At 63.4% G+C, this 27,810-nt stretch overlaps 1 protein-coding gene across 15 annotated transcripts in view; it reads left to right on the top strand.

The window, feature by feature from the left end:
* Positions 1-27,468, top strand: part of CAMK2B (calcium/calmodulin dependent protein kinase II beta) — an 89,507-nt gene extending 62,039 nt beyond the window's left edge. Inside the window, exons 6-24 of one of the 15 annotated variants that reach the window (XM_032484306.1) lie at positions 1,520-1,592; positions 4,750-4,852; positions 4,941-5,024; positions 5,728-5,822; positions 5,987-6,109; positions 6,626-6,709; positions 7,480-7,522; positions 8,420-8,494; positions 13,443-13,483; positions 13,648-13,719; positions 15,159-15,203; positions 16,835-16,883; positions 18,224-18,337; positions 18,617-18,697; positions 19,559-19,672; positions 24,585-24,660; positions 24,788-24,882; positions 25,150-25,384; positions 25,595-27,468. In XM_032484306.1, the coding sequence (XP_032340197.1) occupies positions 1,520-1,592; positions 4,750-4,852; positions 4,941-5,024; positions 5,728-5,822; positions 5,987-6,109; positions 6,626-6,709; positions 7,480-7,522; positions 8,420-8,494; positions 13,443-13,483; positions 13,648-13,719; positions 15,159-15,203; positions 16,835-16,883; positions 18,224-18,337; positions 18,617-18,697; positions 19,559-19,672; positions 24,585-24,660; positions 24,788-24,882; positions 25,150-25,382 (1,600 nt within the window). In that variant the 3' untranslated portion in view covers positions 25,383-25,384; positions 25,595-27,468. The remainder of the gene's footprint in view (positions 1-1,519; positions 1,593-4,749; positions 4,853-4,940; positions 5,025-5,727; positions 5,823-5,986; positions 6,110-6,625; positions 6,710-7,479; positions 7,523-8,419; positions 8,495-13,442; positions 13,484-13,647; positions 13,720-15,158; positions 15,204-16,834; positions 16,884-18,223; positions 18,338-18,616; positions 18,698-19,558; positions 19,673-24,584; positions 24,661-24,787; positions 24,883-25,149; positions 25,385-25,594) is intronic. The other 14 variants (XM_032484307.1, XM_032484308.1, XM_032484311.1 and 11 more) reach the window with 14 other exon arrangements.
* The last annotated feature ends 342 nt before the right edge of the window (positions 27,469-27,810 follow it).

The following is a 27,810-nucleotide window of genomic DNA, read 5'->3' as shown; positions in this document are numbered from 1 at the left end:
GGAGTTGGGGATGCAAGGAGACAGGACCACAAAGCATTCTTCCTGGCAGATGAGGGCATTGTGGGAGGGGCAGGAGCAGGGAGGGAGGCACTGGGGGCAGGTCGGCACTGGGGGGAAGAGCTCAGGGTGTGGGGTGGGGGAGGGGGGTTTCCAGCCTTTAGTGGCATCCTTAGATGGGGCGGGGCTGCTGGGGGACTGTCTCCCGCAGGTTTGGGCCTGGCTCCTTCTGAGCCCCCAAACCTGAGGAATCCATCACCATTGGGAATCTGAGGTCTAGGTTTCTGTAGAGGGAAACTGGGTTTTCTCTGCAGTGAGTGGTCTCCAGATGTAGACAGGGCTGTTTGAGGAGAAGGAGAGGTCTCCTGTCCCCTCTCCAAGACTGTTGTTAGGAAAACACAGCCCACACCTGCTGTCGGCCTTTAGTCACCCTGCAGGGTCCAGTCCCTGATGGAGGGGTCCTGTGCCTCCCTCGCCCCCACTCACAGGGGCTGTGACCAGGACCCCAGAGGGTCGGCTCCAGGCAGCCTGTGTGGCCCTCTTGTCTCCCGTGGCTGGTAATGCTGCAGGGGTGGGGTGGGACCCCCAAGGGGTCTGGGCCTGGCTCTGGGGGCAGGTGGAAACTTTGCAGATGCCCGGGGCCACTGGTGGAGGCAGGCTCAGGCCACGGGGTCTCGTGTGTGCAGGGGCTGGAGGCATCTGGTCTGATGTTCAGGAGGTGTTGCTGAAGCACGGATATTCGAGTTGCCTGCGGAGAGCCTGGACCTCTCCCGCCAGCCTGGGGGGCTCAGGACTTCTCCCCAGTCTGGAAGGAAGCCCTTGGCTCTGGGCCCTGGGCAGTGCCAGGCTGCCGCCTTGCCAGGGGAGCTTCCAGGACCCCAGGACTGCCACAGAGCGAGCTGCCTAGCACAGCAGCCAGCAGTCTGCGTGGAAGCTCAAGTTTCTTAAAGTGAAATGACATGTGGTTTATTTAGCACATGAGCGGTTGCAGCATTAGCCCTGCCCCAGAACAGAGTGGGGCCCTGGTGCTCAGGGCGTCACCTCTATACCGTGGCACTGGCCTGCCCTCTTCTTCTTGCTGTTTTGCCTCCACCTTTTCCCTGCCTAGGTTCCCCCACCCACCCCCACCCCATCTTCAGCCTGTTTTGCAGGGTGTGGGCTCAGCCCTGGCCTCCCTCCCAGAGGGCACCCGGCTCAGGGCCAGGCTCGGCCAGCATGAGCCTGGGGAGGGGTGCACCGGGGACAGGCATGTTTCCTCTGAGCATCACTTGCGTGGGCCTGGCCAGAGGGGAGGGCAGGGCTGGGGTGTGCAGGGAGCCTGGCCATGCCTTGTGCTGAACTTTGGGGGTGAGGAAGGAGCCCCAGAGGCCCCCTCCTGGCCAGCGTCTCCTCTCCCACATGGCAGGCGGCACCTTGATTCCCTGCTTCCCCACCCCACCTAGTGCCACACAGCACCCTGCTCCTGCACCCCCGCCCACTCCTCGGGGGCCACCTGCACTAATGCGCCTGCTGTTTGCCGCAGTCACTGCATCCAGCAGATCCTGGAGGCGGTTCTCCATTGCCACCAAATGGGGGTTGTCCACAGGGACCTCAAGGTGAGTCCCCCACCCCGCTCTGTGCCAGGTGTCTGTCGTCTGTAACTGCATGTCGTTTAGCAGGAGGCTCTGGGGTGGGGCAGTGCAAGTGTCAGGAGATGCTGTGTGCGTGAGTGACGTTTGCACATGTGTGTGCACGTGGATCCGTGCGTGTGCAACAGCATGTATGTGTGCACGTGTGTGAAGGTGTGCGCATGTGAGAATGTGTGAGTGCACATGGGTATGTGTGTGCGCGCCTGTGTGGGCACGTGTATGTGTGCTCAGATGCTCATGTGTGCATTGTGTGTGCACATGTATGTACATGAGCACGCGTGTGTGGGTGTGTGCACACAGGCATGTGTGTGCATGTGTGAGAATGTGTCCGTGTATGTGTGCATGTATGCACATATGTGTGTGTGCATGCATGTATGTGTCTGCACACGTCCCTCCCAACGCTTCTAGGTTCCAGGGCTGAGAGGGGACAGTTGTCAGAAATCAGCATATTAGCACGTGTTCACTCGGGGTCTCGCTTTCTGGGCTCCGGTTGAGATTCGGAGCTGGCAGGTGGGACACAGGTGATGTGTGTGCAGGTGGGGTTGATGCCTCGGGAGCAGGGGTAAGGGGCCAGCCTCAAAGTTCTCTGCAAACTTCCCATCCTTTCTCCTAGTCTCTGTGGCCCTTGGCTCAGTTCTGGGCAAAGTGACCACAGCCCGTTTAAAGTCAGGTTTGTCACCTCCAGGGCTCAGCCTGATGGTAGGGCCCTCAGGAGGAACTGCAGCACCCTCCTCCCCCCTCCCCCTCCCTCCTTTCCCCTCCCTCCTCCCCCTCCCTCCTTCCCCTCCCCCTCTTCCCCTCCCCTCTCATCCGCTCACTTCTCCCCCTCCCTCTCTCCATCGCTTCCTCCCTCCTTCCTTCCTCAGTCTCTCTTCCTTTCTTGACTTCTGCTTTCTCCCAGTCTGGGCTTGGGTCAGTCTCTTCTCTTGTTAAGGGTGGACCCCTGGGCCGGTCATCCCTGCTGAGAGACCTGCTGGTGGCATTTGAGACCAAGCTTCCCATGGGTGCTTGGGCTGAATGGGGCCACGCCCTTCCTTGGACCCCCAAGGAGGGTGTGTGTGTGTGAGCTGATCTTTGTGGGGCTGCTCTTGGGATGATGTCCCGCCAGGAGCAGGCCCAGGACCCTCTCCTGTGCCCTCTGTGTGTCCCCGCTTCCTCTCTGCATGTGCTGTGTGGTCCCGTGTCCTTTCATGTGCCTGCCCAGACCCGCCTTGTCTGCCTGTCCTGTGGGTTCCCCTCTGTCACTGTGTCTCTTCTGAAGTGGCCTCACTCGGGGGCCACAGGGGAGTGGGCACACGTCCTCTTGGTTCCTGGACCCCACAATGCATAGCTAATTTTGAGGCCAAAATACAAAAATGGAGAGGGCTGCCCCCCCCCCAGGCCGAGGTGTGACCCGGGGGCATGCAGAATCCTTGCTGAAAAAAAGAAAAAGGGGGCAAGTTGAGCTGGCTTCCCGCCTGCTGCCAGCTGTGGGGTGAGCAGACTGTCCCTCTTCCCCTTGAGAGCCCCCCATCAGCCTTGACTGAGACAGCCCCCTAGAAGTGGTGTTGTGGTGGGTTTCCTCTCAGCCAAGGTGTGGAGGGTGGAGAGAGCGGGGGAGGGTCGGTGCCATCTTGGGGGGCCGCGAGGGAGTCAGGGTGGAGCCTGGGGGCTGGGGCATCACCCTGCGGCCACCTGGGTCCCCTCCCTCTCCTCATGGGGGCCCCAACCTTCTTGCCCAGCTCTTCCCAAGGACCAAGTTCACTTAGCTCCGTCTTTCCAGAGAGGAGTGCTGGTTTGTTTCCTAGTGGGGGTGGGGGTGGGGTGTTTCTGATCCTTAGAAGTCAGGTCAAGCTCCCAGCTGCAGTCCTGACCCCTGCTATTTCAGGCTTCTTGATGTGGGGTGAGCAGGGAAGTTGGGGGTCCCCTGGCCCCACTCAGGTTGGCAAAATCAAGATGTTCAGAGGCCTCCAGGCCATGCTGGGCAGACAGGGCTGAGCGTCCCCAGCATGGGTCACCTAGGGGACCGAGCCTTGTCCGGCCAGCTGTGGGGCCCAGGGGGGAGCTCTGGCTTCTGCCGGCCACGTGGGGCTAGTGGATTTCGTCCATTGCATTCCTTGTGTTCTGATGCCTCAGTGTACAAGCAGCATTAACTCAGTTTAGATGGCGAGATTTGTCTTTCTTGGTGGCACTAAAGTGACAATGTGGTCTCAATGGGCTGTCCTGTTGTGAGGTTGGCCTGGTCGGGGGTAGGGAGTGGCCCAAGGGCCTGGAGAGCCCCCTGGGAGTCCAGGACGAGGAAGTCCAGAACTCTGGGCGCTGACCACTGGGAGGTGGTGGGGTGGGTGGGACAGGCCGGGCTGGGAGGGGCCCAGGGTACAGGACACAGTGTACAGCGAGGGGCCATCAGGCCTTTGGGGCCAAGAGCCCCCAGTCAGGGGTGGCATCCTCCTCGGCACTCCAGAGGGACAGGGATGAATGTCCTTCAGCTTGAGCAAGGCCGCTGCTCCCCAAAGTGGGAGCTGTACACCAGACCCTTCCTACCCATGGGCACTGGGTGGGCAGTGGTCAAGGCTGGTCCCTTCTGCCCTGGAGTTGGTGGGGTTTGGTGGGTGGATGTCCTACAGTGCCCAGGCTGAGGGGGCCCTCGGTTGTTCCTCCTTGATGTTGAGGGTCACCGTCCCACAGCAAGTGCCTGAGCCCCGCACCAGGCAGCCCCCGACCGCGTCTCTGAGCAGCCAGCCATGGAGAGAGGAGAGAAGCCCCTTTGCTGGCGGGGGTCCTGGCCCCCCTGCACAGCCTGCCTGGGCCTGTGGGGGGTGCTCAGTTTTGGTCCTAGTGCCCCAGGCTCACTGTTCCTGGGTGTGAGGCATCTGAGCTGGCGCTTTGGGAACAGCTTCCCTCTGCTCTAGGGCTCCTGTCCCTGCCCCCGGGGAGGGGGGCAGGGACAGGCTGTGAGGTGCAGGGCCTGGGGCTCTGGGGTGCACCCAAGCCAAGGATGTCAGCCGTCCCAGGGGGACACCCACGTGGTGGAAGGTCAGGCCTGTGTGCCCCTGCCTGCAAACGGCTGTTTTGTCCCCCTCCCTCCTGTGACACCCCGCCGGGTGTAAACCACACGCCCTCGGGCTGGTCAACTTTCCTGCAGCCCGAGAACCTGCTTCTGGCCAGCAAGTGCAAAGGGGCCGCAGTGAAGCTGGCGGACTTCGGCCTGGCCATCGAGGTGCAGGGGGACCAGCAGGCATGGTTCGGTGAGTACCGAGCTGGCCGGCCAGGGGGCAGGGTGGGGGTGTCAGCTGTCGCCGTGGCCCCTCACACCACCCCTCCCCCTCTTGTTAGGGTTTGCTGGCACGCCAGGCTACCTGTCCCCAGAGGTCCTTCGCAAGGAGGCGTATGGCAAGCCGGTGGACATCTGGGCGTGCGGTGAGGCTGGTGTGCGGGGTGGGGCGGGGCCGCCGTGAGGGAGCCGTACCCACACCACTTGCACTGTGCCAGGCCCGCCCTGGGCTGGCTCTCAGGGCGGCCCCAGCCAGGGAGCGCCTTTCCCGCCCAGGCTAGAGTTGCTAGTGTGAGCCCGGCTGTTGCTGGGGAGCCCGCCCTGCGCTGGGCAGGGAGGTCTGGGCCTGGAAGCAGTGGCAGGTGCATGGGAGGCAGATGGGTGCTGGAGGGGAGGGGGGTGGCGCGGACCGCCCTGGCTCGCTGCCTCCTTGGTGGGGATCTCCTGCAGAGCCTGTCCAGCCGTGGAGGCCCCTCCCCTGTGAAGTAGAGTGATAGTGGGGCAGAGGTGAGGGCGCTCTTTAGGCCATTCTGCCAACACGAGGGTCTCCAAACAGTGACACTCACTAATGCTGGCTGCAGTGGGCATTGAGGGGGCTTGAGGACCCCAGTGCCTTCCTGGGGTTTGCTGGCTTTGGGCCGGGGGCCCCCACCCTAGCTGAGGCCGAGAAACTGGCTGAGGGTCCCATAGCGGTGAAGAGCCAGAGCTGGGCATCTGGCCCCCCAGGGGTCACATGCCTGACAGCACATGGCCGTGGCCGCCTGGCGTGTGGCTGGGCGGGGCTGGGCTGCTGGGTGCAGGCAGGCAGTGGAGCGGCAGGTGAGGCTCTGTGCTCTGGGCTCTCCCCAGGGGTGATCCTGTACATCCTGCTCGTGGGCTACCCGCCCTTCTGGGACGAGGACCAGCACAAGCTGTACCAGCAGATCAAGGCTGGAGCCTACGACGTGAGTGCTGGGACCCGTCCTGAACCCTCCCCATCAGGGGGAGGCAGGCTGGGGGAGGCAGGGAGTGGGGCGATGCTGCCTGTTTGCTGACGAGGCCCTGGGAGAACTGTCTCCTGCGTGGGGAGGGGGCTTCAGTCTCCCTTGTGCACTGTTTTCTTTTCTAGTTCCCATCCCCCGAGTGGGACACGGTCACTCCTGAAGCCAAAAACCTCATCAACCAGATGCTGACCATCAACCCTGCCAAGCGCATCACAGCGCACGAGGCGCTGAAACACCCGTGGGTCTGCGTAAGTCGCCTCAATCTTGGACCAACCCCTGGCGAGTTGACCCTGGGGCCTTCTCCTTGCATCCAGTGGGTCCCCTGGTCTCCTGGGGGCTATGTGGCCTGTGACCTGGGACATGCTGAGGGATTTAAAGGCCTCTGTCCCTGGGAGGACAGGAGCTCCACGGAAAGAGGAGGACCAGTCCAGTGTGTGAGGGGTTGGAGTGGCAAGCTGGGGAGAGGGTGGGCAGGGGGCACGGCCTGAGGGGGAGCACAGATGGGCAGGAGGGTCAGATAGGGGTGAGGACATGTCGGGGGTGGATGGGCCATAAGGGGTGACGGACTAGGGGGATAGGCAGGCAGCGGGGACAGGTGGCCTCTGGCTGCAGTGGGAGCTGGTAGCTCTTGGCACGAGGGCCCAGGGATGTTGCTGTCCTGGGCTTCTCCCTGACCCCCATTTCTCAAGCTCCCCTTGGGAACAGAACCCCTTGGGGCACCTTGTAGTGCGTGACACCCCTGTCCCCTGCTCCTGTCCCCACAGCAACGCTCCACCGTGGCGTCCATGATGCATAGGCAGGAGACCGTGGAGTGTCTGAAGAAGTTCAACGCCCGGAGGAAGCTCAAGGTGAGAGGCTGACCCCTGTGTGCAGCACCGGGTGCCGTCTGCGCACACATGCTCACCCACCCAGAGAAACCCGTACCCCCGAGGGCCCTGCACTGGGGAGGGGGGCCACCCAGGACAGGCTGCTTGTCTGTCAGCACCGTCCCAGCCCAGGTGCATCGGGTGGACTCAGTCCCTCTGTAGAAATGACACCAAAGGCGCCCAGACATGGGCCTGGCTCCAGGTGCAGAGCCGCCCCCCCCCCCCCGCCAGCCACCCATGCCCCCGCCAGGTGTCCCTGGGGCTCCACACTGGGGACTCCCTGTGGGTGGCTGGTCGTGCTCCCTTGAGCATGAGCAAGTTGAGAAGCTTCTCACTCAGGGCAGGTTGGGTCGGGGGGCAGCCAAACTGCTGCTTAGGAGGGAGGGGGCCCTGGACAGGGAGGCCGTCTGGAGCCAGGCTGCTCCTTGCCGAGGGCGCGTGTCTGCCCGGGCCCAGTCCTGGTGTGGGGTGCCTGTCAGGAAGCGGACGGGCTGCGGGGAGAGGCAGACTCCCAGAGGGGCTGCAGTGCGCTGGGGGCCTCTGGGGGTCTTCACGCATTTTAAAAGTTGGGCTTGGTGGGCAGTTCAGGGCCCGGGGAGCATCACTGTTTTAATTCTGGATGTGGGGGCTTGTCTGGGGGCAGCTGGTGAGTGTGCCGAACTCTTGCCTCTCTGTGAGGCCGTGACCCGAGGTCTGGGAGGGGGGTCCTGGCGGGGGTCCCGGCCTGGCCTCAGCTGTGTGTCTCTCCGCAGGGCGCGATCCTCACCACCATGCTGGCCACGCGGAATTTCTCAGGTGAGAACAGTCTTCTGCAGGAGGAACGGGCCTGCGGCGGGGAGGCCTGGAATGGGCCAGCCGCCTGCCCCGTTGTCACCCCCACGGCCCTTTCCCCCCGGCTGCTGGCCCAGCCCGGCCTTCTGTCCTCTGAGCCCCGCGGGCCGCAGAGGAGCCTGGGCTCCAGCCTTGCGTGTTGGGTCTGTGTCTGAGCCGCCGCCGCCCGGGCTGCAGCTCCGTGTGTCTGTCCCGGCGTTGGTCGGCACCTCTGTGGCCTCGTTGTCCTGACTCCTCTGAGCACCCGTTCTGTGTGTGTGTTGGGAAGGGAGGTGACAAGAGGCCCCGGACACTCTGGCTGGCAGCCCCTTGCTGGGGCACCGAGGGCGGGCATGGCTGCGGGCGTGCGGCCACTCCGGGGGTCTGTCGGCGACCCCAGGGCCACAGGCCCCGGCAGGCCCAGCGGGGACAGTGTCGCCCGAGTAGGGCCGCCGCCCCCTCGCTCTCCTGTGGCTTGTCTGTCGCCGGCGAGGCCGAGTGCGGGAGCGTCTGTGGTGCGTCCTCCTTGTCCGCTTGCATCAGCACCCGCCCATCCTGTTACTTCTGCTGTGATGTTGTGCTGCGGGGAGCAGGGGCATGCTGTCACACCAGTACTAATGGGACGTGTCCTGTCCGCACGCCCGGCCGGGCACCCGGAAGGCCCCACTGGGGTTTTCTAAGGAGAAAGGAGGCAAATGCTTTTCCAGTGTCAATCGGTCTCCATCTTGTTTTCACGCTCCTGTGAAAGGGGTTCTGAAACCATCCGTCACCTAAACTTTGACTCTAATCTTCTTCTGCTTCCTTTGTCTCTTCTCTTCCCTCACCTCGCCCACCCCTCGTCTGTGTCCGCCCCTCCCCTCGTCTCTAACCCGGTGCTAACAGTGGGCAGACAGACCACCGCTCCGGCCACAATGTCCACCGCGGCCTCCGGCACCACCATGGGGCTGGTGGAACAAGGTAGATGTTCTTGACCAGTGTCCCGCCTGTCGGCATGCAGCTCCCCTCGCTGCCCGCAGCCGCCAGCTGGGCCTTGAGGGCCACCCCAGAGGCCCCGGGAGCCCCTGCTCCCGCCGTGGACACTCCCCACAGAGCCCATCCCGTGGGCAGGGAGGCAGCCCCCACTGTCCCGGCGGCCTCCTCCACCTACTGAAGGAGAGGCCAGGCCAGGTGACTCCTGAGCCATGTGTCACCCTATATGCATTTGGCTGCATTCCCCAGTCTGGGGGTCAGGAGACCCCTCTGGTCAAGCCCTTTGCTCTCTGAGGCTCACTCCCCACTTGGCCATCATGACCTCCTGTTCAGAATGACCTTGACACCACCCACAGGAAGCCTCGGGTGCTGCTGGGGGTTTGGATCTCGAATGGGGGCCCCGGGGAGAAGGGCATGGGCAGAGACCTGCCCTGGGAGAGCCCACTTGCCACTCCGTCCACCCCCAACCCAGCCCGCACATGCCCCAGGGACCTGCACTGAGCTCCTGGCCGCTTCGCACGGAGCCGGTGGTCTGTGCTGAGTCCCAAACGCGCATGTCTGCCCCATGAGCCCCAGGACAGGGGCCCTTGGTCGCCCAGAGAATGACTTCGAAGGCTTCCTCTTGGTTCTTTCTACGAGGCTCCCGTCACCTCGTCCTCAGCCTGGGAGGGCAGAGGCTAATTCTGCCAACCTGCTGCCTCAGTCTGTGAGGGGCAGACCTCCCAGGAGGCCCAGGCCAGCTCCCGGCTAATTGGCTTTGACCTTGGCCAGACCCCATGAGACTAGTGGACTTGAGACCTCCCAGTGGGCCCAGGGCTCAGCCTGAGCCAAAGATGGTGCAAGTTTAGGCCAGGCAGAGCCAGTTGGAGCTGAGGGCTGACCCAGGTGATCCCTAAACGGAGCCGTGGAGCCTCAAAGAAGACCCCTCAAGTGTCGGCTTGAGATGGCAGATGCCCCGGCCCCTCCCAGGCCCAAGGCCTTTCCCCCTACACGTCCAGCCCAGCTCTTGCCCCATGACCCCACAGGGCGCGCAGTCCCACCTGCCCGACCGGAGGACCCCAGCATCCCCGGCCGCTGCCTCCTGGGGTGCTCAGGGCAGGGCCGTCCTGGGGCAGGAGCGTCTGTGGTCCTTTTGTGACCCCAGTGGACAGGTTCAGCAGGCAGGCCCCCAGGGGTCATCCTGAGTCAGCTTCATTTTCTGGGCCTTTCTGGAGCACCCCAGGGGAGGGCGAGGCAGAGGATCAGGGAACTTGAGACTCGGGGGTCCTGCGTGATGGAGGCAGGCGCCTCTGAGCCGCTCTCTGCCCGGGCTCCTGCCTGCAATGCCCGCTGCCTGTGAGTGGATGTGGAGCGTCGGTGCATGAGGCCGTGTGCATGTGGGGCTCCGCCCTGGGCGCCGAGGGCCGCTCTGTCTGGGGGGAGGCCCGTGCATGTGGACGGAGCCCAGCATGGCTGTCCTCGAGTGACGAGCTAGGGGACGAGGTAACGGCTGGGCCCTGTGGGCTGAGGCCAGCCCCTCACCACTAGGTCAACCCACCTCCTGCCAGTGCGTTGGAACCAGCAGACTCGGCGGGGCGGGGCGGGGCGGTCTCAGTTCCAAGGCCATCACGTCTCTGAGGGTGACGGCCTCTGGGGTGATGCGTTGCCCTCTGCCAGCAGACCTGGTGTCTTTGTAGATCTCTTACAGTTCATCAGAGCGTCCTGGACGGTCCCACGTGGGCTTCACTGCTGGGGTGGCAGTGATGGCCTGACCCTGAGGACCCCGGGCAGGTGGGGCAGAAGGTCTCTGCTTGTCTCCCAGGGGTCCAGGGCGCCTGCTTGGCCCACCTTGTCTCCTGCTGTGTAATCATGCATTAGACTTGAGGAACCGCAGAGGAAACCATCTATGCCTCTGATCGCTCATGTAGATGATAGTCAACAGGGTGCTGGAGTTAGTCCCAGACAGAGACGGGAAGGCCAGGAGCTATGCTCAGGAGGGGCCCAGCTGTGTGGCCACACTGCACCCAGACATGCAAGTGTCGGTTAAAGGAGATTCCTAAGGAGGAGTGTTTGGAAATCGATGGAAAGGATAGGTGCCTGCTGCAGGGATTTGCAGAGCCTGGGCCATGGTGGTGGCCATCTGAGTCCCCAGAAGGGTGGCTTGTTAGGGAGCAAAACTGATGCTGTCTCAAATGGCAGGGTCTGGAATGGGGTGTTGATGAAATCAGGGACCAAAGGGGCCTTGACACCCAGAGCTGTCCCAGGGTTCCATCCATCTCCACCCAGGGTCTGACCTAGGGGCCTCCTTTCCTGCCCAAGGGGAAGGCCAGGCAGAGCCGACTGTCTCCACCAGGGCGCTGGGCTGGCCCCGGCCAAACTTCTTAGACCAGCACTGGTCTGTGCTGGTTCTAACTCAGAGCCAGCCGAGAATGCCACTGGCCAAGGCTGTGTGGCACTGGGGGATGACTTTCCCCAAACTGCCCGCCTTAAATTGGGGGCTGGGGCTTAGCTTGCTTGCTTGCCTGCTCAGCCCTCATGAGTGCCTTCAAGAAGAGCTGGACGCCGCTTTCCTCCAGGCCCCTAGGAGAAGCCCTTTTCCCAGTGGCGTCCAGCTGGCTGGTTGGCCAGCACAAACAGGGTCCCTGGGCTCTGTGACCTCAGCACAACTCCCACTGCAGAGGTGGAGGTGCTCCCCTGTGCACCGGAGGTGGGGAGAGAGCAGAGAGGCAAAGTCAGTGGGGAGGGGGAGGCCAGGGGCATGATGGTCCGGAGTGAGGCTGCTGGCCCTGGAGGCCCATGAGTTCTTGTGTGTACAGGGCTGGCCTGTCCCTCCATGGTGAGTTATAGGGAAGCAGATGTAGCTGCCACCAGGAGAGGTTTTCACAGTCCCCTCAGTGGGAAGTGGGACGTGGCCTCGAGAAGGCAGCATTTCTGGTCCCGGGATGCCCGTGGGGCAGGGCTGCCAGGGCGTCAGGGCGTGAGGGAGTGGTCCTGAGTCCAGCCTCACCAGGCCCTTGGGAGGATGAAATGTGGAGCAAGCCAGCATGGGGGGCAAAGAAAGGGGTGGCCTGTGGTCCCCTCACTGGCTGGCACCCTGCGATGCTTCTCACGGGGTGAGGCTCACTGGGCAAGAAGGTTGGGTCAGGAGTCAGGCTTCTCGTTAAACTTTGCCCGATGGATCTTGGGAGGGAAACTTTTGAGAGAATTGATGGGTCCGTTGGGGAGAAAGGCTGGGAACTGAAACCACCCAGTGTGGCAGCTCTCCAATGGCCCTGCAGGGCCGTCTGGCGGGGGGCAGCCACCGGTGTCCCCATGCAGAGCCCCTAGGGTGGCGCGATGGCCACCTGGACAGGGAAAGGCCTGGTCACTGCACTGGTGACCTCGACCAGTGGTTCTCAAGCTGAAGCAGCGTCAGGATCCCCCAAAACAGATGGACAGTTGAATAGAAGCTCAGCCCACCCCCGTTTCAGCCTCAGTAAGTCGGGGTGGCCCGGGCGCTGCTGACGTTGCTGGCAGGGGACCCCACTTTGAGAACCGTTGCATCTCTCTGGGTGTGTGTGCCAGCTCGAGTCAGTGGCCTCCAGGGATGTTCCTGGTAGAAAGTGTCCCTGCGCGGTCCTGCTGTGGGCCACCTCGTCCCTCTGAGCAGGCAGCCCCCACTTCAGGGCTGGCCAGCCAGAGCTCTGGGAGCCGGCCGTGGGGCCAGGCCACCTTCCTTCCGGGGCGAGGGGCCCCGCCGTCCGGCATCCGACCCCGGCTGCTTCCCTAACCGCATTGCCCGTCCCGGGGCATCGCTTGGCGTGAGTGTGGGCAGGGCGGGCGAGGCAGGAGCCGCTGTGAGTCCCAGGCTGCAGACTTGGACTCAGCCTGAACCTCCACAAATCTTGTTTTCTCTCTCTCTTCCTTCCTTCCTCACTCCCTCTCCTCCCCCCTCCTCACCTTTCCTTTTCTGTAAGGTAAGCTGATTTCCTTTTTTTTTTTCCAGTTCTGTAATTAAAACTAACCACTGCTGAAGGCGCAGATGCTAAGGGCCTGTGGGGGTGTGGCAGGTCAGGGCCTCTGATCGGGAAGGCGGGCAGAGCCCTGACCTCCCTGGTGGGTATGGCTGGGGTGAGATGGGCCATCTGCTGGGCCTGGGAGTCTGAGGGGTGGTGGGAACCTGGGAGGCGGGGGACCCTTTGGACCCACCCCCAGGTGTGTCATCCTGTTGCCCCCACTTTTGAGATCAAGATCCTTGGTGGGTGGGCACAGAGGCCCCTGTTGGCCCCAGTCAGCGCTGTCAGAGCAAGGCCAGGGCTGCTGGGGCGGCCCATGAGGGCGAGTCCGGCTGCCCCTTGGGTGCTCTGAGCTGACAGGCACGCCTGGGGCCTGGCCATGGGGGCAGAGCTCTGAGTCCTGTCTGCTGAGGGAGGGGGGCCAGGAAGCTGAGAGCAGGCAGGCACTTGGGGTTGGGACAAGCCCAGCCCTGTGTGGGTGGCCAGCTGCAGCCCACCCACCTCTGCCTGAGAACATGGAGAATTACTGAGGGGTGCCTACCACCGCAACCTGGTGCCCTGTTGTGTGCTTCCATCTCGGGTGGGGGGCAGTGCCCTGCCACCCCTTTAGCAGAGCCTGCATGCTGCCCAGAGGCTGCCGGTCCCAGGTGGGAGGAGAAATCTTGGCGTCCTCCAAGGTCATGGAGGATGGCTGGGGGGAAGACCCTGTCCTGGGGCTAGGGTCCTCAGGCAGCCCTGGCCAGGCCTCCCCTGGGACGGCTCTGCTCAGCACTGGGCGCAGACCCACTCTGTCCCCAGCTGGGTACAGAAGCCACCCCTGCCTCGGGACCCTGGGCTTTCCACTCACTTGGCCTTGGGGAGGCCAGGCTCCTGGCAGGCTCCCGAGGCTGCTTCGCGCCAGCGGGGTGGGCTGCACTGGGGCCTGAGCCCCTCACTCATCATGCCTGTTTCCTCCTGTGCAGCAGCCAAGAGTTTACTCAACAAGAAAGCAGACGGAGTCAAGGTGAGGCTCTGGCTTGGCCCTGGGGGTCTGGGCGCCCTGTCCCCCCCACCCCGGGCCTGCAGCTTTGTCCCATCCCCAAATCTCCTCCTGGGCCCCCGCCCCTCCCAAGGAAGGGGTGTGGCCCCTTACTGTATCCTTAATGGCTTCTCTTCCTCTCTCTGCAGCCCCAGACAAATAGCACCAAAAACAGTGCAGCTGCCACCAGCCCCAAGGGGACGCTTCCTCCAGCCGCCCTGGTACTGAACCCCTCGGCACCCCACTTCCTTGGCCTCCTGTACCCCACCTGTCAGGAGGCCTGGGATAAAGGTCTCTGACAGATGACACTTGGCCCCTGGAGCCCACTGCCCCCGGGTTGTGGGGGTGAGGGGCACCCCAGTTCCAGCGGGCCCATGGCTGGGCTGGGGGCCCCTCTCGGGTGCTGTGGGCAGGCCCGGGCTGACTTGTGCTCAGCAGTGAGAGGCCTTCAGTTAGCCAGAGAGGCTGAGACACGGGACCCAGGGCACCAGCCTCACTCAGCTCCTCTGCTCGCAAAGGCTGACCCAGAGCTCCGGCCGGGCTGGCTCTGCACAGGGAGTGGCCCGGGGGACGGAAGGCTGGGCAGTGGGGGCTCCCGCTCCCGACCCCTCCCTGGGGCGCTGCGGGGTTCTGCCATCTGGGAGGTGGGGGCTTTGGTTTCTCCCCAGGAAGAATGAGTGGGCCTGGTCTTAGCTTCAGCGCCCACCCAGTGATCTGGAGGGAGACAGAGATCCCTTGGCGGTTTCCCTGGCGATGGCCCAGCAGCCATGGTGTTTCCCATCCGAGTTCGTGTCCTACATTCCCTGAGGCGGGTGGGGGAGATACATTTCTGTGACTGTGCTGGCCTTGTGCTGGCCCAGAGGGCTCAGGGGTCTGCTGGGGAGGGGTGGGCAGGCACGAGTTCAGAGGGACCTGCCAGCTCTGGCCCTCACGTGGAGGTGTCCAGGGGAACCCGCAGCTGGGGACACAGGGTTTGGCCAGTGGGTGCCAGCCCTCCTGCCCTGGGTGCTGTGTGCCTATGGTGTCTCTTGAAGAGCAGGCCAGCCCAAGAGGTTGAGGTTTGCTGGTCCCCAGGTTCTGAGTTTGCTGAAGGCACACTTGGTGTCCCCATGGCCACAGGCCCTGCTTCTGGGAGCCGGCCCCAGGCCATCCGCACGGAGGCTGGGTTTGGCAAATGGCCACCTGGCGAGTAAGGGGCGGCCTTGGCCCAGGAGGGGAGGGTCGCACACGGCGGCCTCACAGCCAGCCCCGTCTCGAACCCCGTCCATCCCATGTGCCACCCCCACCCCCATGACATCAAACCTGTGTCTCCCCACCCCCGCAACGCCGGGGCCAAGGGTTCGGCAGCAAAGGGAGGAGGGAGCGCGCTGGAGGCAGGGCACCCAGCGGGCCACTTCTCAGCCCCGCCCTCGGCCCCACTCTCTCCATCACCCTCCCGTCGCAGGTGCCTGCGAGGCTCGGGCGGATCTGCGTGTTCCATCCACACTGGTCCTGTTCCGGGTCCCTCTCCCACCGCTCCGCTCCCTGCTGGCCATCTACCTCCATCCTGCTCTGCTCGCCACCCTCTCCTCTCCTCTCCCAGGCTCCTGCGGGGGGGGCCTCCACTCTCCTCCTCTTCTCATTTCCCTCTTTCCTTCCTCTGTGCTTCCTTCTTCTGTAGGAGCCTCAAACCACCGTCATTCATAACCCAGTGGACGGGATCAAGGTACTGCGTGTTCCTCGTCGCCCTCTCGGGAACTTCTGCTCAGGCAGGAGGCAGACCCCCCGGCCCTGGGGAAGGTCTGGGATGTTGACCCCGGGGAAGCATCTGTGCCAAAACAGCGGTGCAGTGACCCCCTCCCAAGGCAGGACAGAGCCCCCCTCAAGTCCACGGGCTGCTCCTTTGGGGAATGGCCCCAGGTGTTGCCCTTGGAGGCACGGTTGTACCGCGTCCGCTGCGGATACAGGAGACTGGGCTTCCTGATACCCCGAGCTGGGTCCACGTCTCAGGGCCCTTTCCATCCCCCCCGGCGGTGACCAGGCCTGCATAGCCAGGAGCAGCTGAATACAGGGCCCACTCCAGAGGCTTAAGTGCTATGAAGAGCCTGGGTGTGCTATGTGACTCTCAGCCACGGGTGAGAGTTCCAGGGGAGAAGGGCCAGCGTGGGCTGCCCAGAGCGCCCCCTGAGTGCAGGGCTGGGAGGAGGAGTGCAGCTCAGACCCTCCTGACCCCACCCACTGCTCACCTCTGCCCGCTGTGCCCAGTGCTTCCCGCTGAACTGACCTCTCTCCTGCTCCTCCCCCTGCTCTGGCATCAGCTCCCATTGCATTGGCATCTTCACCCCGGGGGCCAGGGAAGGGGCTGGCTCTCTTGAGTGGTGGGAGGAATGGGTGGGTGGCCAAGCTGTGTTTCTAGGGCCAGCACCACCCTACGCGCGCCCAGGCCTGCAGCCAGATTCCCACATGGGCCTGAGCTCCTCCCAGGGTCCCCACGCCCTAGCCACGGGCCAGGACCGGGGGCTGTGGACCACTGCCTCGAGGCCAATCCAGACTCGAGGTGCTAGGAAGGGCCTCTGAGACTCCGGCCAGAGATGGGTATTCCTAGGACCGTGTGTCTGGGTGAGGGTCCCGCTCTCCTTGTGAGGGGCCTTGAGACAGCATTTTGGGGCTGTGTTGTGAGTCTTAATCCTACAGCCTGAAGACACCGCTATTTCTGGCCCAGAGCCCAGAGCCCAGAGCAGTGTGTCCGGTGAGGGGGCCAGAGGGGCCCCTTGGGGACCCTCTTAAGATGTTCCTCTGAGGAGCAGGCAGGCCTTCTGGGAACTCGGTGACAGGTGGATGGTGCCTGGTTCTTTAACTGAAGGGCGGCAGGCCAGGAGCGCGAGGTAGGAGGTCCTGGGGCCACCTCTCTGCCCTTAAGGCCACCTGAGAGGTAAGGCCAGGCCTGGCTGGACGGTCCCGGCCTGGGAAGGAGGTGTGGGTGCTGGGCTAGGGCCAGATTCCTGAGGACCTACTGGAAGCTTCCTGCTCTGCCAAAATGTACGAGCTGTGGATGCCTTTTTGCTTCTCCAGGGGTCTTGGAACTGCAAAAAGCTCGTTTTTCTCTCTTGTTGAACACGGAATCTTTCCATTGGACGTGTCTTGTTGGGAGAAGCACATTTGGGGCCCTCGGCCATTGCGGATGTGGGCGGCCCAGCCCCGGGGATAGGTGACCCCTGGAGGCCAACATGAGCTCCAGTGCTGCTTGTGGGTTTCTGGGGACGGGGCCCCGAGCCACAGCAGAGGAAGGGGGGCACATGCAGGCCCCATGGGGGCAGAGGCCACGTCCTGAGCTGCCTTCTCCCCGTGTCTCCCCAGGAGTCGTCCGACAGCACCCACACCACCATAGAAGATGAAGACACAAAAGGTACCTGAGCGCCCAGGCTGCGGTGGCCAGCGGGTGGGCCATGGCGGGTGTGGAGCTGGGACAGATGGGACAGGAAGAGGCCAGGGCCTGCCACGTGGGTGCGTCGACTGGGGCCGACCCTGCACAGGGCTGCAGTCCTGGCTGAGCCTGGGCACAGACCGGCGCCTGACAGTCTCGGGCTTAGCGTCCAAGCCAAGCCTAACTGTCGCGGGCACCCCGACCAGTGAGGACGCCACTGCCCTGGGTGAGGCCGGTTCTCTGCCCAGGTCCCCCAGTCGCTCCGGGGGCTGCACACCCAGTTCCCACTGGGGAACGAGTTCATGATTGATTTTGCTCTTCCTTCTCTCAAAGGTCCTTAAACCTGTACCTGCCTGACTGGCAGCTGGTACTTGAACTGGCAGCAAGGGGCGTTTCCTGGGTTCGTTGTGGGAGGGTGGGTGGCAGAGACTTGCACTCTGTCCCACACTCGGGGCTCCCAGGCCCAGCTGGGCCCCACAAGGGCTCACCTGGCCCCCACTTCCACTCTTGGCTTTCTCAATCGCCCCGCAGAGGGGATCTGGTACCCACTCCACCCAGGCCAGGCCTCTTACCCCGATGTGGGGCCACCTCTCAGCCACACACTTGTGTACATGAGTGTTGAGCACCCTTGGGGCTGCCCCGGCCCGGCCCGGCCCCATGGTGGCCACTCTTGTCAGTTTGGGAGATGCACTGATCCTGTCCTGAGCATCCGCCTTGTCCCGGAGTGGAAGTGAACACAAAGTTTGGGACTCTGGACACAGGGAGAGTGGACGTTCCTGTGGTTTCCTCAGACTGCAGGCCCCAAGCCATCAGCATGGAGGTCATCCAGACCTCCTGTGCATTCTTGTGGCTCCGTGCAGGCCTGAGGCAGCCCGAGCCTGCAGAAGCCTGGGGGAGAGGGCCGGCCCAGCCAGCCTCGTCCCAGCCCCATGTCTGTGCCCAGGGCGCCTGGGGGCATCTCTCACCTCAGCTGTGTCGTCCATCAGATGCAGAGGAGCCCTGGTGGGCCCCAGCCTGGCCTCCACTGGCCCTGGCTGGGTAGTCACCCAGCTCTCCCACCTGGCAGCCGGCCCTCGAAGGCCCGTGTCCAGCCCTGCACATGGTCCCGAGTCTGCCTCACACACCTGTGATCTCACAGCCCTGGGCACGCTGGGATGGTGTGCTCCAGGAGCCGTGGACCCCACCGCGTGGTCTTGGGGCGGCTGTGAGCTGTGTCTGGGGTCTGGGGTTCTCTAGCTTAACCTCGGTCATCCTTCTGCACGCCCTCCGTGTCCTGTGTGTCCTCACCTGCCTTTCTGTTCACATCTCATCTGTCCACCCAGCCCCCAGGGTCCCTGACATCCTGAGCTCCGTGAGGAGGGGCTCGGGGACCCCAGAAGCTGAGGGCCCCCCGCCCTGCCTGTCTCCGGCTCCCATTAGCCCCCTGCCCACCCCATGTAAGTAGCTGGCGGGCCCTTGCTGCTGTGGGGGTCTCCTCGAAGGGCCTGCAGCCAGGGCCAGCCTGCCCCCCACATGCCTCCACCGAGGCTCCCCAGTGCTGCCCCTCCAGTGCCTCCTTGTGGGCCACCCCCCTGGCCCCCCAGCCTGCCCCTGTGTCAGGGCTGGGGCTCCCTGGTGCTGACGGGCCTGGGCAGGAGAGAGCGGGAGGCCCTGCTCCCTCTCCTCCTGTGCCCCTCCCGCCGCCGCCTCACTTGTCTGCCTCCTGTCCACCCCAGCCCCCAGGATCTCTGACATCCTGAGCTCCGTGAGGAGGGGCTCGGGGACCCCAGAAGCCGAGGGCCCCTTGCCCACCCCATGTAAGTAGTGCCCCAGACCTGCTGGCTGTGCTGCTGAGCGGCTCCCTGCGTCCTGCCGTGCACGGCCTCAGCTGCCCCCGGGCCAGGCTGCGTGGCCCAGCTCACTGTCCGGCCCGGCTGGCTGTCGGGGCGGCACCCGCGCTGACTCCGCAAGGCGGCTCCCCCGACGGCTCCCCCGCCTCCCCCCTGCACCGCTGTCCGGCCCCAGGCCCCTTCCCCCGGAAGGTCTCCCTCTCTCTCTGAGGCCTCCCACCCATGTTCCCTGCCCCTCAGGATGTGTGCTGTGACCGGCCAGTCACGCTGGCTTCATGTGGGCCCCACACTGGGCCCCCAGCCAGGGCCCCAGGGCGCCCCTGCACGAGGAGCTATGACAGAAATCCCTCCCGACCACAGGCCTGTGGCCTCAAAGGGACAAGAAAGGGCCCAGCCTTCCCACAGAACTGGGTTCTCCGCGGAGGGGGCCGGACATTCTGCACACTGCCTCACTCACTGCTTCATTCACCCGTCCAGCGCTGACCGAGGGCCTGTCCTATGCCAGGCTACCTCCTCCCCCCTCTTCTGGGCCAGGCTGCCCTTCTTTGGAGGGCACCCTCTGCCCACCGCAACTTTCCACACGACACCTGGTCAGACAGGTGTATCTGCCTGAACATTCCTGGAGCTTCCCCCTTGTCCCCCATGTCCCCTCTGTCATCCCCCACCCTCCACGTTGTCCCCATTCCCCCATGTCCCTTCTCCATCCCTCTGTCCCTCACATCCCGCTCCGTTCCCCCACTCTCTCTGGCTTAGCTCATCAGCCCCTAGGTTTACTCTCCTGCGTGTCCCCATCTGCCTCGTGTTCATGTCTCGTCTGTTCCGCCCCAGCCCCCAGGATCTCTGACATCCTGAACACGGTGAGGAGGGGCTCGGGGACCCCAGAAGCCCAGGGCCCCCCACCCTGCCTGTCTCCGGCTCTCCCAGGCCCCCCACCCACCCCGTGTAAGTAGCACCTTGAGTGGCCCCGCTGGCGGCTCCCGGGGGCTCGCAGGGTTATTGAGACCCCCGGCTGCGGTGCACTGCCCCCTGGCTCTGGGAAGGGGCCAGCTGGCAGGTGGGAGGACGCGGGGCACAGGGAATTCCACACGAAGGTGCCGTTTGGCTCAAGATGTGCACATGTGGAAAAAGAATCAGGAAGCAGGTTCTTGGGAACTAGAGTCTCACACTCGTGATCTGCAAGCTGGGTTTCTTCTTCAGCGACGCTGGTGCGTGTGCAGGCTGGGGTCCTGTCTGGAGTTACGCCCTGGCTCGGGCTGAGGGTGGAAGGGCAGTTCTCTTGGGTGGTGATGCTGGGCACTGAGGGGCAAGGAAGAGAAAGGCCGTCTCCAGCTGAGGGCCCCGGCAGGGCGGGCGCTGGGCTGGGCCACCTCCCCAGGCAGGGAGGAGCCGCCGCCGCTGCTGCAGCCCATCTGCCGACTGCCGGCCAGTATCGCTTACAGGGATGGATGACACCCCAGGGCGGCAGCCACCCCCACCTCCAGGGAGATACCGGGCTCTCAGAGGAGAGGCTGCGGGGCCGGGGGCCGGGCATGGCGGGGGAGAGGCTGGGTGAGTGCTGGACCCGGAAGGGCTCCGACCCCTGCCCACCCGCTGCAGGCCAGGTCTGGGGGTGGGAGGGAGGCCCCGGGAGCAGTACGGGAGGAGTAGGGGGATCTGTAGCCCGAATCTGGACTTGGTTGAGGGGCATGGAGGAGAGTCTCAGAGAGGAGAGACCAGACTAGCCGGTGGGCGCACAGCAGGGCCTCTGGGAGTGGTCAGAGCCCCTTCCCCATTCGTGCAGCATCTTACCCTAGTTTAGAGGCCTCCATGTCCCCATCTCCCAGACCCTCACGGCCCCTGCTTTCACAAATGAGGAAGCTGAGGGTAGGAGACATGGAGAGGGTACCCAAGGAGGCTGCCTGCAATGGGACCCCAGTCCAGGGGTGCCAAGGTGAGGAGCTCTGAGGACAGAGCCTGCTGGGGATGCCAAGGGCTCCAGGCTGATCTGGGAGCCTGCAGCACGAGCTTGTCCCTTTAGGGGTCTGTCTCAAGCTTGAGTCGGGGAGGTGGGGGGCCGCAGAGGGGGCTGTGACGGGGATTGAATGGAGGGGGCCGAGGGACCTGGACTTGGCAGGTGCAGCCAGGCCCGTGGGGTACAGAGGGCAGGGCGGGGTGCAGACTTGGAGTGTTGGGGGACCCCGAGGGCAGGGATCAGTCTCCTTCAAGGAGTGGATTCCTTGTGTCTGGATGTGCGTCCCTTTACCCCGAGTTTCCAGCATCCTGGCCCCTTGAGTGTGTGTGGGAGTGTCCTCGGGTGAAGGAAGGCAGGTGGGCGCCAGCCTGGAGAAGGGGCATCTCACCTCATTTTGGGGTGAGACCTGGCTCTCAGTGGTCCGTGTGGGTGAGTGCCAGAGCCAGGGTGCCCCCCTCTCCAGCTCTGGGACCGGGACCCGCCTTTCCCGTCAGCGAGGCCCAGGCTGCAGAGGGCCATCCCTGGGATGGGTCCTGGATGCCCTCCTTTCTCAGGGACCTAGTCACCAGCTGTCTCAGGGCATAAATGGGGTCGCTGCCCGCTGGCCCCGGGCCGGGATCTCCATAATCGGGGATTACGCACAATCCAGGCTGACCTGGTGCAGCTGCCTCCCTGGGGTGGCTGGGGGTGTCCCGGTGCCCCTGCAGCTGCCAAGGGACAAGGCTTGGGGTCAGCCTGGGGTCACTGCAGTCCCTTTGCCAGTGGCTGGGCCTCCCTGGCCTGTTAGCACCCCCTAAGAGAGCTGGAGGAGGCATGGGGCTTCAGCTCAACTCGGGGGCTCTTCTCAAGCCAGACCTTGCCCATGCACCTTGGCTCTGTCCCCAGAGTTACCTGGTGGGGACATCTTGTCCTTGCTAACAGGCCTCACCCTCTGGAGCATCCCTTTGCTTAGTGGGCCACTTGGTGAGGCAGGATTGCTCCTCAGGGCAGGGTTAGGCCTGGACAGCGGCCCCTCCTGGGCTGTGACGGGGCCTGCGTGCCCTCAGCTTTCCTATCTGCACGATGGACCTGGTGGCTGTTCCCCAAACTTCAGGGGTTGCAGTGTGTGCCGTGACCTTGGATTTCTCCTACTTTCTCTTTACGCTGACTCCATTTTTCATTACACTTTGTTTAAAAACACTCAGTATTACTTCTTTAAGTGGAAGATTAGGTTCATTTACCCCAGTGTAGTAGGGTGGCCGTAAAATCAAAGTGCACTGAAAACAAAACAAGAAAGTCACAATTCCAGCTGTAGGGTTGTTGGCTGAGGCCCATGTGGGGTGGAGGCGGCTGACGATGTCTGTGAAGAAGAGGGATCAGCAAGTGTTGGGGTGTCGAGAGGTGTAGACGTCCCCTTGGCCAGATCAGCAGGTTGGCCCAGAGGCGGGTCCCGGTCCCAGAGCTGGAGAGTAAATCCCAGGTGGCAGGTGGGGGCTTCTGAGCGGGGACTGGGCCTGGTGCCGCAGAAGGGAGGTGGCGAGGTCCTGGATGATGGGCAGGGATGGGAGTGGCAGGGGCTGGTTGCTGCCCTCCGACAGGCCCAGGGGGCCTGGCTCGGGGGAGGCCTCTGGTGGGGGAGTGGGGCTGCAGTGGGAGGAGACTGAAGTCCGAAGCTTGAGGCTGCCTCCACCAAGGTGATGGGTGAACTGGGGATGGGGGTGGATGAGGTCCCAGAGGAGAGGGGGCCACTCAGAACTGGGAAATGCTGAAGGGGCGAGGTGGGCAGGCGGCGGAGTAAGTATCGAGGGGAGGAGCACTGTGATGGGGCAAGTGTGGGAGGAGGTGGGCGTGTGGGAGGAAGGGTGAAATATCCAGCAGGTGAAAACAGAGCCCAGAGACCTGTCTGCATGTGTCGGGACAGAGCTCTGTTGCAGCTCAGAACTCTGCAGTGGGAAGGCTGGTGTAAGGGAAGCTGGGCCCACGGACCACCCTCCTGGAGACAGGTGGGGCCTGGGTTCTGCAGGGACAGACAGCCTTAAGCCCAAACCCTGTTATGGTCCAGACATGCAGTTCAATGAGAGATGGAAACACGGCACTAGCAGAAGTGCTGCCAGGTCCACAGAGAGGGCCTCGTGGGGATGGGGAAGCCCACGCGTGCTTGCGGGTCGGCGTGCACACACACACGTGCCCTACAAACACGTATGCACACGTGCTCACACTCCCACATGCACGCACACACTCAGCCCCTCTGGTGTCATGGAGCCCGTCCTACAGTCACTGTCCAGGGCCGGTGCAGCACGACCCAGGCTCCCAGCACACACGCAGGCACGCCTGGGCTCACACTCGGCATGCGGCGTCTTCTGCCCTGGACTCTGTCCGCTTCTCAGGCGGGCGCCTGGGAGAGTGAGCACCCAGACAGCTGAAGGTGCTGATAGCAGGACAAACCAGCAGCCCCACGGGGTCGTGGGCACGTGCTTCAAAATGCTAAATGCACCCTGTCACAGCTGGCAATCTGTGCTCGGGGAACTTACCCCGCAGATCAACTCACGTAGCTGCTGATCCCCGCTGCGCTGGCGGCTAAATCCGGGAGACCGACAGATACCCAGCACTAGGCCTGGTGGAGTGAGGACTCCCATCCCACGAGGGTGTCTGTGCAGAGCGCCTGTGGTCCTGATGTGCTGCTGGGAGTGGGGTGGGGACACGCTCCAGTGGTGTCGCTGTGACCAGGGAGGGAGCTCCTGGGATCGTGCTTCCAGTGCCCTCCCTGGGTCTGAGTTTTACCACGTTACAGCTTCTACCGCTTTCAGAAAGCACCATATGTGGGTGTGCCTGTGCCTGTGCCTGTGTGCCTCATGCGTGTGTGTGTGTGTGTTTTGTGTATGTGTTTGGGTGTTTCTGTATCTGCACAGAAGTGCTTAAGCCCCTGATTCAGTTCGGTATTTATCTGAGGAGAGTGAGCGGAGCAAGACTGAGGGGAACACAGTCATCTGTATCTTAGTAAAAGAAGTCTAAAGCAAATAGGGAAATTGTTCAGGTTTGGATCAGCAGGGTGTGGGTTCCATTATTCTTTTTGCTTCTTTCATGTGTTTAAAATATTTTGCATGAAAAGAAGCTGTAGTTAGACAAAAGGGGGCCCCCAGTTGAGCACCCCTGGGACGGGCACTGTCTAGGGCCAGAGGTCAAGGGGGCAGGAGCCCAGAGGAGGCTGCACGCCCAGGGCTGCAGATTGAGGATGCGGGATGGACAGGTGATGCTGGAAGGCTGGCACAGGGGCCCAGGACTGCAAACAGGAGGAGGCAGAGGCCAGCTGGCAGTCCGTGGGCGGCCAGGAAGAGGAGGAGGTGAGGTCCACCCTGTGCTTTCCACTGGGCCTGCTCCCTGGCCTTTGCACAGAAGCCTGGCCCTGCAGTCCCTGATTGGCTCCCTGCTTTGTGAGCTGGCCCTCAGTAGACGTTCCCCCTTCCCCGAGAGCTGTTGGATGCGTGAAGGAATCCTTGAGCAGTGACCGGCTGGGCAGGAGCCAGGAGGGCTGGTCGGTGTTGCAGCTGCCCAGGGCCCAGGGGATGTGGCCTGAGGGACTGGGGTTGGTACAGGGTGGTTGTGACCGGCTTTGCTTCCGCTTTCTGCATTTTCCAGACATTTTGTACCACGGATGGACTTTTTTAGTCATGCAGGAACATTGCATTTCAGACAGATGAAATAGAATCTTGTTGGACCCTGAAATGTGGAAGCCATTTGCGGCCTCACAGGGAGCAGTCTGAGCTGGGCATTTTGGGTGCCAGGATCCGGGGCCTCAGGGTCACTCCTGCAGAGGAGAGGAGAGGCGGGTGGGGGCTGGGGGTGGGGTGCTCTGCCTGGGGCCCCTCCTGGGCTGCGGGGATGCATGGTGCACGGGTCACCGGGCGGATGTCTGGCCCCCTGCAGCGCGGAAGCAGGAGATTATCAAGATCACAGAGCAGCTCATCGAGGCTGTCAACAACGGTGACTTCGAGGCCTACGCGTGAGTTGGGGCGCCCGGGCCTGTTCTGGGGCCGCCGGGGTCGGAGAGGGGAACCTACCCTACAGGAGGGAGTGGATGGAAGGGGCAGCTTCTGAGGGGCCTTTCCTCACTTGGATCTGTCCCCCAGGAAAATCTGCGACCCAGGCCTGACTTCATTTGAGCCTGAAGCTCTGGGCAACTTGGTTGAAGGGATGGATTTCCACAGATTCTACTTTGAGAACTGTGAGTGAGGGGCTGGGGCAGGGAGGAGGGCGGCACCCATCCCTGGAGGTGGCCGGCTGGTCAGGGGCCTGGGAAGTCTGTGCCCAGGGTTGGCCAGCCCGTGCCCCACCTCCTGTGGCAGAGCTCCCCCCAAACCACTTGAGAGGTGGGAGGGGGTGCGGACACACTGCGACAGGGAGGGGGCAGCCAGGATGGCACTCTCAGGGGTGCTGGGCCAGTGGAGGGGCCTGGTGGGGGGCACAGTGCGAAGCCCCTGCCCGCCCACAGTGCTCGCCAAGAACAGCAAGCCGATCCACACGACCATCCTGAACCCGCACGTGCACGTCATCGGTGAGGACGCCGCATGCATCGCCTACATCCGCCTCACGCAGTACATCGACGGGCAGGGCCGGCCCCGCACCAGCCAGTCCGAGGAGACGCGCGTGTGGCACCGCCGAGACGGCAAGTGGCAGAACGTGCACTTCCACTGCTCGGGCGCGCCCGTGGCCCCGCTGCAGTGAAGGTGAGTGCCCGCGCGGGGAGGCGGCAGGGAGCGGTGGGGACTGCGGCAGGGCTGGCTCCTGGGCACAGAGCGGAGCCTCGTGTTCGAGGCGTGGTGGCGCGGGGCCCACCGAGCAGCCCTGCAGGGGTCCACCTTGCAGACGACAAAGCCTAGGAGAGTGGCTGCCCCCGAAGCTGACCCCGGCCCACCCTCGCGCCCACCCCGTTTCAGAGCTGCAGCTGGTTTCGCGGGACAGACTCGGTGTTTGGAGCCCAGCTGCCCTCGGGCGCACGGCCTGCCTGTCGCATGTTTGTGTCTGCCTCGTTCCTCCCCTGGTGCCTGTGTCTGCAGAAAACCAAGACCAGATGTGATTTCTTTTTAAAAAACAAGATGACAACGACAACCACACACACACTAAATGATGTCGGATGAAATGGAAAAAAAAAAAACACTAAACAAAGGAAAAAGCTGTAAAAATCACTGGCATTTGTGGGGCTTTGAACCTTCCGGCCGCTCCCCACCCAAGCTCCACGTGTCCGTCTGCTCCTGGCCTCCGCTGGGGACCGGCCGGGGCAGTGAACTTGTCCGCAGGGACCTGCCACCCGAGGAACATGGTGTTTGCTAGGTGGCACCCACCCCGAAGGTGTCTGCATCCTCTGTGCCTGCACAGGGCTCAGTCAGGAGTGTCAGGTGTCATCTCGGGGAGGGGCTGGGGGGCCCGAGGGGGCCTGATCACGGCGGTCCTGCCTCCTGCTTCCCTTCCCTCCCCTCCTCCCCGAGAAGGCGTGGGTGCGGGCCCGGATGAGCAGAGCAGAGGCTGGGCCGCCCCTATGGGAGGACGCTGAGCCATCCAAGAAGCCCCTGTGGGCCCAGGGCTCCAGCTCTGGCTCTGTCGGGGCCAGGGAGGTGTACTGGGGCGTGGGGGCACCAGGGGAAGGGGGCACACCTGTTCGGGTACCTCTTCCTCTCTGCCTGCCTTTCCCCTGCCTGTGTGGCCACCAAGGGGATATGGGCCTCAGGCTCCCAGGGCTCTGGGCAAGGTCGTGAGGCAGGAAGGAGAGAGGGATCAGAGGTGAGCAGGTGGCTGGGGCCCCTGGGCTGAGGCAGGGTCCAGGCAGGTGTTTGCTGCAGAGGCCACGCTGTGGGGGCTTGGGCCCAGAGCAGCAGGGAGTGGAGGCCTGCCCTGGGCTGCGAGAGGCAGGGCCAGGCTCGCACCTGCCAGGCCCCTTGGAGACTGCAGTGTGTGACGGGGACCCACAGTGTGGGGAGAAGGGCTAAGCTCACCTCGGGGTTCCTCCGTGTGCTGGCGGGCACGCACCAAGCCTCTGGGACTGGCTATGTGGTCAGATGGCGGCAGAGAGAGCTGAGGGTGGTTAGGTGGGCATGGGGGTGGGTCTGACCTGGCCCACTGGGTTAGGGTTGGAGGGCAGTCAGGGGCCGTGATCACGGAGGTGTGGCACCCACACCCCCTGCCCAGTATCTGCCCTCTTCAATTCATATAGTTTTCGACAAGGATTTTCTTTATCTTCCCCCACCATCAAGCCAAGGGAGGGGCGCGGAGTGGGGAACAGGACACCGGATGCTGATCTCCAAGGGGACTGTCCACGGACAGACACTCAGAGTGGACCCTCACCTGCCTGTCCACGGCTGTGCTCAGGACAGCTGTCTCCACCCATGGACACAGGGTAAACATCCGCCAGGCTCTCCCGGCCTCGGGCAGCGGCGGGGCTCGCCGTGGACAGTGTGTGGCCCGGCCATCCTCACCTCCTGGGGCCGCCTCCCCTCCTCTCCCACTCACCTGTTATCTCCACAGAGCTGCCTGTCTGGGATAATTTGGGGATTTTTTTTCTTTCTGGGGGATAGTTCTTTTGCATGACCCGTCATGAGCAAGCCACACCCGCTCTTCTAGCTAGATGTCCGCGGTGTGGTGGCGTTGGCCGGCCCGCCCTGCAGAGGGTTGGCTGCCCGCGGTGCTGGCCGGCCTTTCCTCTTCTCTCTTTTTGCTGAGTTTCGTTGTCTTTTCTTTCTGAGCCTTGTAAGTGTACAAAATTATTATTTTGTTCTGTCTCGGGAAACTGCAAATAAAAGAAAAACAGGACACACTCCCTCAGGTGCATCTGGGTGCTCTGTGCCAGGACCCTGCTGACCCTCCACCATGTGGGCCCTGGGTTGGCCCAGGCTGCAGGAGCCCCGGGTCAGACTTTCCGCAGCCCATCTAGGGTGGACAGCAGGCCCAGGCGGGGCCCCTCTGTGCTGCTGCAGATCATAGCCCCGCCAGGTGTCTCCACCCCCACCTCTGATCCCCCCCGAGTCCTCTGTTGGCCTTGGGCACCAGAACCAAAATGACCCCCAACCTCTCCAGTCACCCTAGTGGCTTCTGAGGACTGGTCTATGTGGGAAGAGCTCCCAGGACCCAGCCCCGCTGCCCTGTCGAGTCTATCCCTCCA

The sequence above is a fragment of the Camelus ferus genome, chromosome 7 (assembly GCF_009834535.1).
Source record: "Camelus ferus isolate YT-003-E chromosome 7, BCGSAC_Cfer_1.0, whole genome shotgun sequence".
In the NCBI taxonomy this organism is placed as follows: Eukaryota; Metazoa; Chordata; class Mammalia; order Artiodactyla; family Camelidae; genus Camelus; species Camelus ferus.
This window is presented reverse-complemented; position numbering and strand designations above follow the sequence as displayed.